General features: G+C 48.0%; 7 protein-coding genes across 7 annotated transcripts in view; 2 read left to right on the plus strand and 5 right to left on the minus strand.

Moving 5' to 3' along the window:
* Window positions 1-557: 557 nt before the first annotated feature.
* Window positions 558-2,102, plus strand: MGYG_07118 (hypothetical protein; the record flags this gene model as incomplete). Its single annotated transcript, XM_003171071.1, has 3 exons — window positions 558-1,357; window positions 1,383-1,722; window positions 1,836-2,102. The coding sequence occupies 3 exons, from the start codon at window positions 558-560 to the stop codon at window positions 2,100-2,102; spliced, it is 1,407 nt and encodes a 468-aa protein (XP_003171119.1).
* Window positions 2,103-3,341: 1,239 nt separating this feature from the next.
* MGYG_07119 (hypothetical protein) lies at window positions 3,342-4,999 on the plus strand (the record flags this gene model as incomplete). Its single annotated transcript, XM_003171072.1, has 3 exons — window positions 3,342-3,538; window positions 3,620-4,330; window positions 4,390-4,999. 3 exons carry the CDS (start codon window positions 3,342-3,344, stop codon window positions 4,997-4,999), a joined length of 1,518 nt encoding a protein of 505 aa, XP_003171120.1.
* Window positions 5,000-5,338: 339 nt separating this feature from the next.
* Window positions 5,339-6,264, minus strand: MGYG_07120 (hypothetical protein; the record flags this gene model as incomplete). The annotated part of the gene is made up of 2 exons (XM_003171073.1): window positions 5,339-5,845; window positions 5,911-6,264. The coding sequence occupies 2 exons, from the start codon at window positions 6,262-6,264 to the stop codon at window positions 5,339-5,341; spliced, it is 861 nt and encodes a 286-aa protein (XP_003171121.1).
* A 450-nt stretch (window positions 6,265-6,714) lies between these two features.
* On the minus strand, window positions 6,715-9,688 carry MGYG_07121 (alpha-glucosidase; the record flags this gene model as incomplete). The annotated part of the gene is made up of 6 exons (XM_003171074.1): window positions 6,715-7,678; window positions 7,728-7,836; window positions 7,887-8,351; window positions 8,403-8,718; window positions 8,795-9,420; window positions 9,478-9,688. The coding sequence occupies 6 exons, from the start codon at window positions 9,686-9,688 to the stop codon at window positions 6,715-6,717; spliced, it is 2,691 nt and encodes an 896-aa protein (XP_003171122.1).
* A 375-nt stretch (window positions 9,689-10,063) lies between these two features.
* MGYG_07122 (hypothetical protein) lies at window positions 10,064-10,909 on the minus strand (the record flags this gene model as incomplete). Its single annotated transcript, XM_003171075.1, has 1 exon — window positions 10,064-10,909. The coding sequence occupies one exon, from the start codon at window positions 10,907-10,909 to the stop codon at window positions 10,064-10,066; it is 846 nt and encodes a 281-aa protein (XP_003171123.1).
* A 439-nt stretch (window positions 10,910-11,348) lies between these two features.
* MGYG_07123 (choline kinase) lies at window positions 11,349-14,440 on the minus strand (the record flags this gene model as incomplete). Its single annotated transcript, XM_003171076.1, has 5 exons — window positions 11,349-12,092; window positions 12,153-12,296; window positions 12,360-12,879; window positions 12,936-14,094; window positions 14,401-14,440. 5 exons carry the CDS (start codon window positions 14,438-14,440, stop codon window positions 11,349-11,351), a joined length of 2,607 nt encoding a protein of 868 aa, XP_003171124.1.
* A 1,249-nt stretch (window positions 14,441-15,689) lies between these two features.
* Window positions 15,690-15,997, minus strand: part of MGYG_07124 (auxin Efflux Carrier superfamily protein) — a gene marked incomplete at both ends in the record, with an annotated part of 2,347 nt that continues 2,039 nt past the window's right edge. Inside the window, 2 exons of the mRNA XM_003171077.1 lie at window positions 15,690-15,756; window positions 15,818-15,894. Of these exons, the coding sequence (XP_003171125.1) occupies window positions 15,690-15,756; window positions 15,818-15,894 (144 nt within the window). The remainder of the gene's footprint in view (window positions 15,757-15,817; window positions 15,895-15,997) is intronic.

Raw genomic sequence — 15,997 nt, forward strand, 5'->3', positions numbered from 1 at the left:
TAGTCATTAACCTTAATTGATATCGTGAACTTTATTTTCTTTTCGTGTTTTCCTCGAAGAGCACCGGGAGAAGCTGCCTGCCCGGCTATTCCAGATGACTCTCCACCCTCACTGCTTTGCTGCTCCGCCAGCGAGATGTTCCTGGCCTGTCTGAGAGGTTCGGGCCCGCTGATTTTAGGCGACAGTGCTGGAAGTTCTCCGCTTCCAGGGTACCTGCTCTATCCTACCCCCGTGGGTGGCTGGCTAGAACTACGTTCAGGCAAATGCATGTGAGGCACTAAATCTATACTAAGATGGTCTGACACTTAGTTGTGCCAGTGTGTGCCCCTCCATATGCTAAATAAGTGGAAGGATCCGCTCCATGTCTGGTTTGAACCATTATCCTCCCCCGAAGAGAACGCGGGACGTATAACTTGTTTACTTCTGCCTCCTCGTATATATGGCTTCCTTCTGGCTGTGATTTTTTACCCTACACATATTCCATTCACTTCAATTAATCCTTATTTTGCTATATTCTTCTTTTCACTATAGACTATCTCTTTTCAATACATTGCAAGATGGCGGCAAGCAACTCAAGGGATGACCCGAAGCAGAATGGGCGCTATGACGATACACTGACGGATGTCTCCTCGAACGAGGAGCTTTTGGCCACTATCCCTAAGGGCAGCATGGATCCGGTGTACGAGGCCAAAGCATTGTTGCTGAACAAGGCCATCCTCGACATTGGGATGGGGTGGTATCAATGGCAGCTATTCATTGTAATCGGCTTTGGATGGGCTAGTGACAACATGTGGCCAGTCATTACCTCACTCATCTTTACCCCTGTGAAGAACGAGTTTATGCCATCAAAGGCTCCGCTCCTTACTCTTGCACAAAATTTGGGGTTACTGGTGGGTGCTGTCTTCTGGGGATTTGGATGCGACGTGTACGGGAGGAAATGGGCCTTCAACCTGACAATTGGAATAACTGCTGTGTTTGGGCTGGCTGCAGCAGGCTCGCCGTCCTTTGCTGCCATTGGAGCCTTTGCCGCGCTGTGGTCTATTGGAGTAGGAGGCAACTTACCCGTTGACTCCGCAATCTTCCTTGAATTTCTGCCGTCAACGCACCAGTACCTGCTTACCATCCTTTCTATCGACTGGGCTCTGGCACAAGTGCTGGCGAACCTAATTGCATGGCCATTGCTCGGGAATTATTCCTGCCAGGAGCATTCCGAATGCACTAGGTCTGCAAACATGGGTTGGAGGTACTTCCTGATTGCTATGGGAGGGTATCACTTGTCATGTCTTTTTACGCTTCACTTGCTTCACTATCTTCGAGTCCCCGAATATCTGATGGGAAAGGCCTCGATGAAGAAGCAGTCCGTGTCGTGCATGAAGTGCTAGACGAGGCGGCAAAGTTTCTACCCTCACTATCGATGACCTTGCTCGTATTGGGCCCCCTATAAAGAGCATGCCAAAGCTGCAGTGCGGGCACCTGAAGAAATTTGACTTCGAGCATGTGAGAGCACTATTTGGATCGCCTCTTCTAGCATTTTCAACCTCAGTTATAATCGGTGTTTGGGCGTTCATTGGTCTTGGATTTCCTCTGTACAACGCATTTCTGCCATTTATCCAGGCCTCTCGAGGTGCGGATTTTGGTGACAGCTCTACCTACATCACATACCGGAACTCGCTTATTATTGCAGCCCTGGGAATACCAGGCTCTCTCATCGGAGGTATCCTCGTTGAGATACCTTATATTGGCCGCAAGGAGCCCTCTCTCTTTCCACCTCGTTGACAGGCGTATTTCTCTTCTGCTCTACTACGGCCAGGACGTCTGATGCACTTCTTGGTTAGAACTGTGCCTACAACTTCATGAGCAACATCATGTATGCTGTTCTTTATGCCTATACGCCTGAGATCTTCCCTACCAAGGACCGAGGAACGGGCAATGCTTTGACTGCTGCAGCAAATCGCATTTTCGGCGTTATGGCCCCCATTATTGCCATGTTTGCTAATCTTCAGACAGCTGCGCCCGTATATGTTAGCGGTGCCTTGTTCATAGCCGCTGGCATCTTGGTTATGTTCCAGCCCTTTGAGTCCAGGGGGAAGGCTAGTTTGTGATGGCCAAGTTGATATTTACTTGACTTCTGCTGTTCCCTTTGTTTCTGCCTATTGCCCAGTGTTTCATTGGATTTGCAGTGTATAATACACGGCAACAGTTCTTACTCTTGTACCACAGCTGGTATGCTGTTAATGAGGAGATCTTGAATATGAGCTGCATGAGAGACGAGCCCGAGTCGACTTGATAGATCGATGCTAACCTGACTCGAGTATTCATAGGTCATCCGTATCATTATAGATAACTCTATCTAGTTATCCAGCGCGCCAACCGTCCAAATACCCGTACACTCAAGCATTAGCCAAACTGGCTCGGCCATAGCATTGTATAATTATTCCGCCACTGCAGTTACTAACTCTTGGAATTCGATTAAAGACCGGAACACTGATGACTGTATTCCTGTCATCTTTGTGCATCAGTTCGTTACTAACCCTTGTCTCGACCTGCATGTAGTTAGTTTCTCGTTCGTAGACATTGAAAAAATAACACTCGAATAACAAGACATAACCGCTTCCTCTCTAGTTATGAGCGACAGTCAACAACAACAGCGCACGACTAGCCACTAGATATATCAACGTCCTTTGCGCTACTTGCTCGCGGCTGTAACGCAATCCACTTAAAATGCGCCATCGCCAAGCTGGGATCCATGAATCATTTGCAGCCTGACAAATGCGAGCAGGCTCAGTCCTCCGCTGTTCCACATCGCAGGGATCACGGCTCAGCACCGGAAATTGGCCTCGAAATCGAAGTCTGAAGCAGAGGGCAGAGAATTTGGGTGAAGATTATTTTCCTCGTAGGGCGTACTCCGTAAGGCTTGCTTGCCTTGATGGTTATCGAGTTTATGGCTCTTTGCTAACCGCGTATATAGGACGTGATCAGCGATGGCAGTAAGGCCGCGGCTTACTTAGTTAACCACCTGTGATACACGGTAACTAATAATGCGTGAACCAGTTTGCGATTCTTCAAGCTGGCTGAGTCGTGCGATACGACATTCATGTCTATCCCTGCCAAACATGGCAGGCTTAGCTTTCGAAGGATCACCAGTTGATACATTGCTGGGCGAAAGGGATGGACGGACGGAGGCCTCAGGTCTTCCTCTTATTCACCCTCGAGAAAGCAATCCAGGAACACAGCCGCGACGAGAAGGACTGGTTCTCCATTGAAAATCTAACGCATCTGGTCGTCTGTGAGTGGCTGTTGGCTGTGTTTATACCGCTATCAGAGGGAGTAACGGCTTCAAGATGAGCTGTTCTCTGCTTTTGACTTGCGCGTGCCTCCTAATTTCATTTTCACGCCTGGTCAGATCTGCTTGCGATGCAGTACCACCGTTGACTCTGCCCATTGGGAATGGCACGATCTCTGATCGAGAAGTTGTGCGATGGGGGTTGGCAGTGGAATTCGGAACTCCTCCCCAGACCATGGTCGCTGCACTGGATGGGTAAGTCACTTTTATATGGACGAATATCCGACATCGCAGAGACTGCATTTGAACAACTGCTAATGTACCATAATTACGTAGTGATTGGAACAGTACATCTTTCTGGAACACGAGCTTTCCGTGCGGCAATCTGAGCAGGCCCGCCTGCTCTTGGGTACATGGAGGGTCTTTCAATGATGCAAGCTCGACATCATGGAGGGCGCCGGCGGATCCTGATCAGACGGATAAGAGCCCGGCAGGCGGGACCATCGATATAAGGGGAACTGATACTCTGAGGGTGGGATCAGATATATTACTCGACCAGTTCCCAATCTACTTTCCAAAACCAAGAGTTATACCTCAGAATAACATAGGCCTCGGACCAAATTCAACCTTTCTTAACCGGCTCTTTGATCGCGGGGAAATTGCATCGAGATCATGGTCGTTATTCTGGGGCTGGCAGGGAGTTGAGAAGGAGAACCAGATGAATGGAAGCTTGGTGCTGGGCGGATACGACAAGGCGAAGACGGCAGGAGGCGCACCTCTAACGACTAAATTCTCTGATGGAGTTGGGTGTCCGAGTTCGTTACTCGTCTATCTGAGCAATATCGTGGTCAATCATGTAAATGGGAACAAAACCAGCCTGTTCAATTCGCCGGGTTCCGCATTGCGCGCCTGCATCAAACCGGACAACCCCAGCGTCGTTCTTCCGGAGGACATTTTCGGCAACTTAAAGAAGGCCTTCCCAGGAAAGACTGTTGAGCATTCAACAGGAATATACCCTACAAGCCTGGCCTATGAGCCAGAGAATGTGTATGTACCAACTCCCTCCCTCAAAATGTACAAGACTGTATAGAAACTAACGTGTCCAGGTTTGCCGGTAATATCACATTCACACTCTCCTCCGGACTTCAGATCACCATTCCTAACCATCAACTTGTCCTACCAAACATCGAGATCGGCGATGACGGGGCCCAGAAAATAGCCGACGGCAATAAGACTATCAACTTTAGCCAGATCAAGAGCGAAGCCATGTCTTATCTAGGCCAACCGTTCCTTACATCCGCCTATATCTACGTTAACAACGACATGAAGGAGTTTACTGTTTGGCAGGCCAATGCAACAACGGCGACGGACTTGGTCACTGTTCAATCTGGCTCAGACAACTGCGATAATGACGATGCTTCCTCTCTGAGTGGCGGTGCCATCGCCGGCATAGTCGTTGGAGTTGTTGCCTTCCTAGCCATAGCTGCTTTATGCCTATTCTTCTTCCTCAAACGGCGCAATCAAAATAAGGATAGAGATTCAAAAGCAGGATTGCCGCTTGTTAATACGAACCAGCGAGCCGACGACAAGAAACATCCCCACGATACCCCCTCGGAGATGGATGCTGGAGTCAGTCAACAGGCGCCTTCTGAGCTCCCTGATAGGGACTACTCGCCGCAAGAGCTTCCGGCAGATGTCCCAATGTCCAACAAATAACTGCGGAGCTCATTTTGAATATTATAATTAATAGCTGATAGTGTCCTTTTCTCTGGATGCACATAGAATAGCGAACTTGCCTTGTATACTGATCTTGTTTTTTAAAATTAATCACACCATTCAGATTATCGAAGGAGAGATGTGCTCGAAAGAGCCATTTTAAGACACAATATTGACCCTTTGCTCTCATGGCCCAACTTCTGATACCCCTGGATGAGAAACTTTTCCACTATGCATCCTTTTTTTTTTATCATTTCTTTCATTTCGCCATGTTCTGTCAGGGAGCATCTCCTATTCGGACATACATAACTCAACACGATAGACACCTGTCTCCTTGAACTAGTTCTCATTTTCATTCTCGTTCTTGTTCTCGTTCTCCAGCACTTGCAGACGGTCGAAAAGAGCCTTCATGATGATGGCAGTCTCCTCAATGGCAATGCGAACTTGAGCCTTGTCGTTCAGGTCCAAGTTAGATGGATCGGAAAAGTACGTTGGCAAGCCGGCGGTAGGATCTTCTTCCTCGTCAGAAGGACCTGGAGAAGGTGGTCTAGCAGCAGAGCGGCGAAGCTCAAGAGTCCCATCTGCAGTGGTATCCAAGACCATGTCGCGTGGCTCATGCCAGATCTCGTTGGCAGCAAGCTGGGCTGCGTGGTTGCCGGCTAGATTGACATCGATATCAACGCCCCCTTCAACATGGATGTCATCGATATCGTTTTCTTCCCCATCCTTCTCGTCTCCATAGACAGCGACATCATCCTCGTCGTCTTCGAAAGGTTCAATTGCCTGGCCGGCTTCTCCCACGGGATGCTCAATATAAGCATAGTCGTGGGTCTGGTCATGCAAAGCCTACCAACAACGTTAGTTTCTACGGAGCGTCAATTATTCGTATGAAAAACAGAACATCAACGTACGATTCTCAAGCCAGACATATCAAAACCACCGTGGTGAGCAATATGTTGCATTTCACATTGTTCAATGAAGCCGCATGAAGTGAAGTATTCAGGAGCATAGCGAAGCTTCGTCTTTACCCCTGACTCGCGTTCATCCATAGCCTCTGTACTAGGATGAGCCATGACGAATTTATTCAATGCCTCAAGGGCTTCTTTTGTCAACGGTCCTCTGGCCTTAACTTCAGGAGCGGGTTCCTGGCGCGAAGCTGTAGATGGAGCCGGAGCCGAAGCTGATTTGGTTCTCAGTGCATGTTTTGTTTTCTGTTTCTTGCGTTTGGGGGTTCCAGAAGTGCCACTGCGTTTGCTACGGGCCATGATCAAGGTTCAAGAGCCGTTGAGGATAGGTTGCAGACTGGATTTGGTAGAAGTCGAAGTTCAAATCTGAACTGGAAGGTGGTTTTTGTTTGTTTTATGAGTGAACAAAAGGAGGTTGGAGACTTTTTAATACCTCGAGGACATGGCTAGGAGTGCAGCAGGACGACGTTCAGGGGCTACTATCAAATCTGATAAGTGAGATTAATGCTATGGTTATGAACATAGGTGCTAACAAGCCCGTCTCAATATCCTTGGAGCCAGAATTTAGATATTATATGCTGTGCTTTGCTTTGATATTCCATGTAGTAAATCCCTAGACTGAAAGGAGGAGCATTAAGGGGAGTAGGAACATGTATCAAAATCTCCTTAACGGAGGTATAGGGTATTGACTGAGTATACTAAAGTATATGTTCAATGTCCGATATAATGATACTCTCACTTTCATACTGTCTAGTGAAGAGTAACCTCAGAAGGGCCCATAAGTGAAATTTCAGTTTTGACAGTTAACTTGTTCAGTATCGCATCATACTGAGTGTCTTTGTTCTTGCTTCCTTTGTCCTGCGCGTTGATGTTCTGCTTGTACCCTAGAACAAAGATATTTTTGATATCCCAACCTTCTTCGTGCTGGAAGTCGAACTTGCCAGAGATTTTGAGGACGCCATGATGGTACTTAAAGTTGATTTCGGATGTATGTACTTGCTCAAGGGAATCGCCGTCGTCTAGATAGAGACTACCTTCTGCATTACCCTCACGATCGAGACAGATAACAAGGTCAAATGGCTGCTTTCGTAGCTCGGTGGTGGTATTGGCACTGTTGGCGCGCATTGGGACGATCTGTCCACCACGGAAATGTAGTGGAATGTGAGTAACCGGGATATTGTCCATTGTTATGACTTCTCCCTTTCCTTCAAGTGGCTTTCCTGTATAGAAGTCATAGAAGATATCATCGGGTAGGTATATCTTGACACTTGTGGCACCTTCCTCAGTTACGGGGCTAACCAGTAACGCATCTCCATAGAAGAACTGCAGATCAATGGCAAAGGTGTCCTTATCCTCAGGGTAAATGTAGAAAAGGGGTTTCAAGATGGGGTCTCCAGATTGTGTTTGACGATGGAAACCAGTGTAGATGTAGTCAAGAAGTTTATACCTGATCCCAATGGCTGTTCTTGCTGCTTCAGCTACTGATTCCCAACGGTAAAACTCTTGGTCTCGGCCAGCAATATCGTTGTGATTCCTATAAAAGGGGTAAAAGGCACCTAGCATAGCCCATCTAGCGCACAGTTCTTCGGTAGTGTTACCTCCAAAACCGCATACGTCAGCTCCTACCATGGGGACCTGGTATATGGCCGCAAATTGAAGGATCTGGGAAATGGAAAACCGGTACTGGCTCCATTCACTGAGATTGTCACCAAGCCTAGATCTGGTCAGCATAGCAACACATTTGGAGGTAACTAAATGCATACCAATGTCCAACATGAGTTCCAGCTCCAGCAAAAGTACTTCGAGTGATCACCAGGGGCCGCTTCGTAGGACGTCGAGCCAAAAGGGACTCTCGACTCACGCTACTCATCACTATGGAATCTTAGTGCAAAGTATACAGAGAAGCAGATGTCCAAACTTACTGGTTCCATAAAGGTTGTGAGTATCATACTCAACTAGACCGTTGGCGTGAATCAAGTTGGTATCCATGGTCTTATTGCTGATAGATCCAGCTTCATTGTGGATTTTGTATGGCGGATCGATGAGATTACGGCCTGGCAAGCCAGCCTTGCTTGTAATTTTGACCCCATTGCGCCTGACAAGTTTGACGCTTCTCGGCTGGAGTTCACTGGGGAATCCAGGTAGTGGCCTTGGGATTTGCCTGACTGGTGGGGGTGTTGGTGGTAGATCATGGTCTCTTTCCCATCCTTCAGGGTCAGAACATGGCCAGTCACAAAAGTTGGCAGCCTCGTTCATATCTATCCAGAGGGCATCAATGTCTATCCCTTTTTCAGGGTTGAAAAACGATTTAAACTCATTATTCCAATAATCTTGAGTTCCAGGATGGAACCAATCAGGAAATGCAGTGACACCAGGCCAGACGGCACCTATACATAACTTAGCAGGGTAGACAAAAGAGACAGGAGTGTATAGCTCACCTTTATAGATTGATCCATTCGAAGTTTTCATGAAAATATCTTGCTCTTTTCCTCGGTAAAAGGCGTCATTATCACCGTAGCTCACTGCTGGGTCTACCATGACAACGTAGTGCTGATCATGATCATGGAGATATTTTACTAGGGCTCTCATCTCGTCTATGGGGAAGCGCAGTGAGTCCAGCGTGAACACTTTACGTCCATCCATGTAGTCAATGTCCGTCCACATAGTTTCTAAGGGAATCCCCGCTTGGCTATAGTTATAGACCACTTCAGCAACATTGAAAGCATCCCGGTAGCCATACCGGCATTGGTGAAACTAGATTTAGTCAGTATTGAGATTTTCACATCTTCGAAGAAGAGAAATTATGGTATGATGCGCCTGGAAGTCTTACCCCGAACCCCCAGTAAGGCATCATGGCCGGCAAGCCAACAACTTCGGCATACTGAGAAGCAACTTCCTTTGGAGTCGGCCCGGCCATGAAGTAAAAATCAAAGACGCCTCCCAGAGTATTATATTCCAAGTATTTCTTCCCATTACCACTATCCTCACTCGCTACCTTGACGTCCATGCCGTTGGAGTTCAAGAGAAAGACGCCGTGAGTACCTGATTTTCCTCTATGGTCATAATAGACCGGGTGGGAGCCGTACAAGTTGGTCCCAGGAGGAATACCAAAGGCATCTCGATTCCACAGGGTAGTAACTAGGCCATCAGTCTTCAGGCGTAAAGGGTCACTGTGCTCTCCCAGTCCATACAAATTAGGCTCATCCGGCAGAGAAGTGCGAAGCCGTAGATACTGGGATTCAAAGACCAAAGGAGAATTGGATGTATCAAAGAGGACTTCACCGGTAGCTCGTCTGGTTATTTTGAAGGAGAATGGCTTCTGGGTCATGGAGAACTGGAGAGCTGACTTCATTGAGGTACCGACGTTCTCTTCAGACTCTGGCCGAGGAAACACGGACTCAGGAACTTGGTATACATCTTCCTTGGGGTCATCAATGATAACATGTAGCCGTTCATCTATTTTTCCTGTCAGCATGAACTGCTTCTGTACGGTTGTTAGGGTGAGTGGCTTACGGGTCTGATATTCCACACGGAGCTTCAACTGCCTAATATCATCGCCGTAAACATTGCATGCTTTGCCGGCGAGCCTCAGGTCTGCTGTCAGAGTGTGTCCGTTGTCTTTTATGTTGGACGCTTTGTATCCGGGACATTTCTCAAGGGACGCAGCAACCGACACGGCAGTCGTAGCAAGGACTGCAGCGAGGGCGAGTGTGCGCCCAAACATACTGATTCTTCTCACAGCAGACGCCAACAGAGAATACTAGTTAGGTAATTAGTTATGTATTCTCTGGTTAAATTCTGGTCTGTCGGCCGTCAACCTTCAGGCCATGAGATGTGAGATCAAAATAAAAATACACGGCGGCATTGCTGGCGGTATAAATAGTTAATGCATCGATGCCCGCCGAGCGGAGAGGGCAACTGCTTGAGCCAGCCCCCCAGCTTCTTCTTGATCTCCCCTTCTTTGCTTTTTCGGCCTGCATCCGGGCAAACACTAACGACCACAGCGTCAAAAAACAATCCCATGGTCCAAGATCCACGATCCATGACCCCAGTGCAGATGCAAGTTTTGCGCGTTACATTGTGAGGAGTTTCCCGAATGCTACTGAAGGGGTTGTCTGCCCTGTTCAGTTACTAATATTTCCTCCTGTATTGACATCAGGAACCGGACAATATCATCGACGCCCTCCGGCTCCTTGACCCAATGCCCGTCGTTATCTGCGCCTGTATACTCCTTGAAGACAGCCGGCATCCCCAGCTTGACAAGGCCTGCATGGGCCTGTCGACCGAGCTCGACCCCCACCCAGGCATCGTCCGCCCCATGTAGCAGTATCACAGGCGTAGACAGCGTCCTCTTGACCTCTTCATTTGTAGCTTGAATGTGTTCTCCACACTGAGTCGATATCATCTCTCGTAAGGACTGAGGCTGCGACTGAGACTGAGGATTCAGATCGAGTATCTCGTCGGCAAATGGTAACCATCCAGACATGCCTACCATGCCTCCCATCCTACCCTTGATCAGTCCAGGAGAGCACAGCAGTGTCCAGAGAGCCGTTGCCATGCCCTGGCTCATCCCAGCGAGCACAAGCCTGTCGCTTCGGCCTCCAAGAAGAGCGACTTCACTCCTTATGACGTCCAGTAGATATGCCGTAGACTCCTTCAGCCCCTCGACCTGAAGGTCCTGCTTCTCCGAGATATTTACAAGAGAATAGATATCAAACCAGGCCGTCAGGTTCTCCTCGAATACGACGCTCCAGCGCTCTCGAGACGTAGGGAATACCCATCTGCAGCCGGGGAAATGGGCTGGTAGGGTCTTCTTCTCGGACGTGTGTGAGTCAAGGAACTCTTCAGCGAACTCAGCACCGTTGCTCGCACGGCCGTGGAGGAGGACGGCCGTATGTGTGTGAGCATCCTTGGGTTCGACTATATGAAGTGCTGGAAACGCCATTTCAATGTTGCTTGATGGTTTGATAATGGGTATTCAGGCTATTCCGGGGCGGAAAAGCAAAGTCGAACGTCGCGAGATGTAAGCTGTTATAACTAACGAGCTGACTCAATCGAACAATGCATGGAGTGGGTTATTTAGCCACACAGCAGTCACATATTTTTCTTCGTTTTACAGGCTATAGACAGTAAAGGGGAGTCTCTTCCATATATTTGCACTTACTCTATTATTTCTATATAACTGTTCAGTTTATTGAATGGGAGAATATATAAATCAGAGCACTTCGAATAATAAAAAACTTACAACTAAGAAATAGGATCATCGTTACTTTGAGTATATGGCATTATGGACACCATGCATACCCTCAATTAAACCATACATATAGGCAAAAGAATAGTTACCATGATCGATAAGTAACCCAACAGAAAGGATATCAAGCAAATCAATAATCAACAGTATATCTCTTGATATGCTCGAGCATCTCTGTAGGTAGCTCCTCCTCCTTAATCAACCCAATAGCCAGGACATCAGCCCAGAAGAACAATGCTCGATCTTGTGCATAGGCAAGATAATCAAATTCGTCCGCAGCTTCATCTACCTCAGCTTCCTGCAGGGCCTGGTCAGTAGCTGCTAGCATCTGCTGCACATCAACCGTTTCCTGCGTTGGCGTGGTAGATATATCTTCTTCGTTACTCGTCGTAGTTCCTTCGTTTTCATTGCTGTTGGCTGCATCGGCTGTTGAAGTATATGGAACTGCGGCCTCGAGACCGGGGACCTTGGCCTGCACGATACCCCATGCAACCCACATGGCTGAGTTAGCTATGCGCCAGGCCCGGACTTCTTGCAGAAGTTTCTGTACTTCCACCTCGAGCTCCTCGTCGATTTGGTCGACTTCGCTTATCGAGAAGGGTACGGAAGGGGTATATGCGTCTAGGTTGAAGGGGGTAACGCGTGGGCTGCTCGAGTATGTTGGTCTAAGGCCTGGTGTGGTCATGGTGCTTGATACAGAGCTTGTAGAGATATTCTGGCCGGAGGGATAGGCATTGTTGTATGTTTCAGAGATAAGACGGGGTCGATGAGTGAGATACGCGCGAATGAATCGCTTTTGCTCTTCAAGTGTCGGATACCATGCTGTGTTGCATCTCCAGGGGCGGTCCTCGTCATGGTAGTTATAACACCATTCCGTCTATAGACGTTAGTGTCTTTTTTTTTGCGGAATTATATATAGAGACAATGCTGGACTTACGAAGTGATTGGCAAACTCTGCTCCTCGCATATTGGCTGCCGCATACTCGAAATCAATAACGATAAGCTGCTTATGCTCGTTGGCGGGAAGCAATAACGGTGATTCGCCGCTTGGCTCGAGACGAAGAAGATTTCCATATTGTGTCTATACACCGTTTGTTAGTCATTGCTAAAGCTGTGTGAGGGTGATGAGGAAGGAGAAACTCACGTCGTTATGAGCAAAAATCAACCGACGGGTAATCTCTTCTATTCCACCAAAGCTAACAACCAACCATTGGCGATACCTATCAACCATACTCTGGAAAGTTTGCCAGGGAACACCACAGACGAATCCTCGTTTCCTCCATGGCTCTTTGGCCGATTTCCCTTCGTTATGGTCTGCAAGGATCTCGCTATCCAGCCAGGTGATCACCTTCTCGCACCGGTTAACCCATTTGTCCCAATTCTTCCATAGGCCAGGGCCGGCATCTCGCTCCTCCGGTAGTAAATCGATACCCTCATGGAGCTCTCTCATACGCTTGGCAATCTGGATGGATGTTTCTGGTATACGTAGGTCGCGTGTGGTCAGCGTTCGAGCATGTAAGTATTGCTCGAATCGGCCATTCTTGAAAGTTCCAAGTACTCGTGGGCCTATGTTCCGCTTCCCCAGACGGCGAAGAACTTGAAGCTCATGCTCTCTGTCTATAAGATGCTCGACTTGAGGGCCATAGATGCGAAGAAGAAGTTTTCTACTAGTCATTAGTGACGTTGATCTGTCGTGCAATGCACAGGGGGTTTCACTTACGGAGGAGGTTTTCTAATCAGGCCCTGACTGGATGTAGATTGAGAATATTTGGACATATCCTTCGGCGGTGAGACTTGATAGACAGCATTTGTGAGAGCACCACTCAAGCGAATGACCTCAACTTCCCCCCCTGCGTCAAGAGGAACCCTTCGCCACCCCTTAAATCCAAGAGTATGCGTCAACCGAACGATCTCGGACTTGAAATACAGCCAGTACTCTCTATCCTTGCTGGTAGACGGTTTGCTGCCTTCAGGTTGCATATCAAGATCCGAATCGGCCTCGCCACCGGAATATAGAAGAGTCTTGGAGTTATCAAGCACCACATCGGCACTGGGGACTGACATTTCGTTATCAGTATAATCTGAATCCGAAGCCGAGCCACGTCGTAGGCCCTTCAAGCCATAACCTCGCTTCCCCTGGCCCCATGAACCGCCTCTTCTTCGTCTCCAAGGAGTCCCGGATGATCCAGACAATCCATCTGCGGAATACTGGGAGAGGATTTTTTCCAACTTTTCCAATGCAAGAGTTGACTCTGGTGCCTGTAGAGCTCCCGTTGTAGAATCATCAGCTGCCAGCTCCCCCTTGATAGGCGCAGAAGTAGATCGTGGCAGGAGGCGTGGGGACCTTGCCGTAGATGTAGCTGTGGATGCAGATGGCAGGCCTAGCTTTGACTTCTCCTGATGCAGCCATTGCTGAACTTGGCCTAGCAGAGCATGGTACTGAGCCTGTATGCTGACATCATCCGCCGTACTACTGCGGAAGAGAAACGACTGTGGCTCAGATGTGGGTGGTGGTAAGGCCGGGAATGATGAGAGGGACGAAGATAGCGGGTCTTCGTCTGTGGATGTGGATACCGTTGGCAATCCAGTGGTGTTATTATTTGCATTTGCATTGCTGCTTATGCTCAAGTCGCTATTTGAACGGTCAAGGCTTAGATGGGATATCTGGCTCGACACCGACTTAAGAGAGGCAGAGGAAGACTTTGGCAGGCCTGGTCGAGTAGAAACTCCTTTTTTGCCTGGACGGAACGTCTTTCGGGTCCCCGGGGTATCTGGTGTTGCTGTAGAAGGCTGCTGCTGCTGCTGATCCTCCCCTTGCTGAGTTGCTACAGGTGCTGTTGATGGTGCTGATGTCGGTGCTACTGGTATGGTTGTTGGCTCTATATTTTTGGTATTAAGAGCTAATCAGGCCAATGTTAGCAAAGTAATCTCTCTCTCTCTCTCTCTTTCTATACTGTAGGGCACAGTATTATATATATGACTACATGTCTCCTTGAAATTCAGTCTCAATAGGCTAGAAATGTAATCTGATACAAGAAAGTAGACTATATCAGAGCACTCTCCAGCCATTATATATCGCCAACTGCCAACAAGCAACACAAGCATACCATACAGACTGACAAACACTACAGCAGCTGAAAGAGAGTCAAACGGATAGAAAGAAGGGGTGTGAAACAGGGACTCACTAAGACTCTTCTGCGTGGGTGGGCGTGTTGAGCTGTCCATGCTGGCGCGCGCAGACTATGGTTGGTTGGTATAGTAGTAGATATGCGCGCAGAAGAAAGGAGAGGAGAACAAAAGAGTGAACAAGAGAAGAAGAGGAGAAGAGAAGAGAACCTTCTGAAGATATCACCCGGAACGGAATAATTTGTTATCCAACAGGAGGTCAAGAGTCCAGAGAGCGGATTGGTAGAAGAAAATAGCGAGAGAGAAACAGGCGTAGGCCAGCAACTATAGAACAGGCAAGCAAAGCAACCCTTCTAACAGTCTCCAGAAAAGAAGAGAACCAACAATCTAATAATGAATATAGATAGCTATCTGCCTAGACGGTATTCCTTTCACCTATTTTTCTTTTTCTCCTTTCTCCTTTTCTTTTTCTTTTGATTCCTGTCCTCGATGCCTTGATATGCCACTTCTTACCATCAGCAGACAGCCTGGACAGCTGCAGGGTTTTGTCGGTTCTTCTGGCGGGAGAAACGAAGGCGAGAGAGAATTCTGCATCCACGTACGGAGTAAGCGAGCGAGCAAGCGAGGACTGTGTGAGCGATCGTCGGGTACTGGCTTGGTTAGAGTGGAGGCTCAATACACATAAGCTTGATGCTTGACATTTGATCCTTGGAGCCCAACGTGGATCGTACAGAAGGCCTCTGTGCGCCGTATGTAAGTTAAATCTGACCGTCAGTGTCACTCAACTGCGTAAACATATAACACAAGCGAAAGAGAACGTCGTAAAGGTCGATGAAGAACGACAAAGATGAAGAAGAAAGAGAGAAGAAGTTGAAGAAGTCGAAAGAGACGAAGAAAAATCAAGCGAGAAGAAGAAAAAAAGAAGGTGAAGCATGTGACTTTGTGGCCCGATAAGGCAGGTTTATGCAGGAAAGGCGCTTTGCCTCTTTAAGGCTGGAGCATCATGTGACTTGCTTTGCTTTTTTGTTGCTTTCAAACTCGAAAACCTCGAGGATATAAAAAGCCGAAGGAGGAACGCGATGAAGGCTGGAGCCGGAGTCGATGTTGTTGCATTATTTACGTGATAAATAGTTACATCCATGAAGCTGCCATTTCACTACTAGAAAACAAGAAGAAGCCCCTTTTTGTTTGCCGCGCCGACGACCAGAGACCAGACATAATACAGACTAACCGAAAGATGCAGATGATGATGATGATGAAGCCGTTTGCAAGGGCTGCCCCAGCTGGAGAAGGGAAGAAAAAAGATACCAGTGAATGAAAGATGAAGAAGATGAAGAAGAAGAAGAAACTAGTTGGCGGCCCATTGGACGACCTGCAGAGCTGATATCACGAGTATAAGCGTCGACGGGAGGATCCTAGATCGGGTCTTACGTTAGTGATACTAATGCTAACACTAGGGACTAGAGCGTGACTTACCATATGACATAGGAATGGAAGAGGATCCTCGACATGGCGCCCATATAGACGTTGTTGATCTGGCAGATCTGAGCCAGCTGCAGAGCCGAAGGAGCACCCACGAGCAGGAAGCAGACGACGATGAAGATGGGGTCCTCCAGGATGCTGACGGGCACATATTTGGCTACCAGGGCAAGGATG

Source organism: Nannizzia gypsea, genomic scaffold, assembly GCF_000150975.2.
Source record: "Nannizzia gypsea CBS 118893 supercont1.6 genomic scaffold, whole genome shotgun sequence".
Classification (NCBI taxonomy): domain Eukaryota; kingdom Fungi; phylum Ascomycota; class Eurotiomycetes; order Onygenales; family Arthrodermataceae; genus Nannizzia; species Nannizzia gypsea.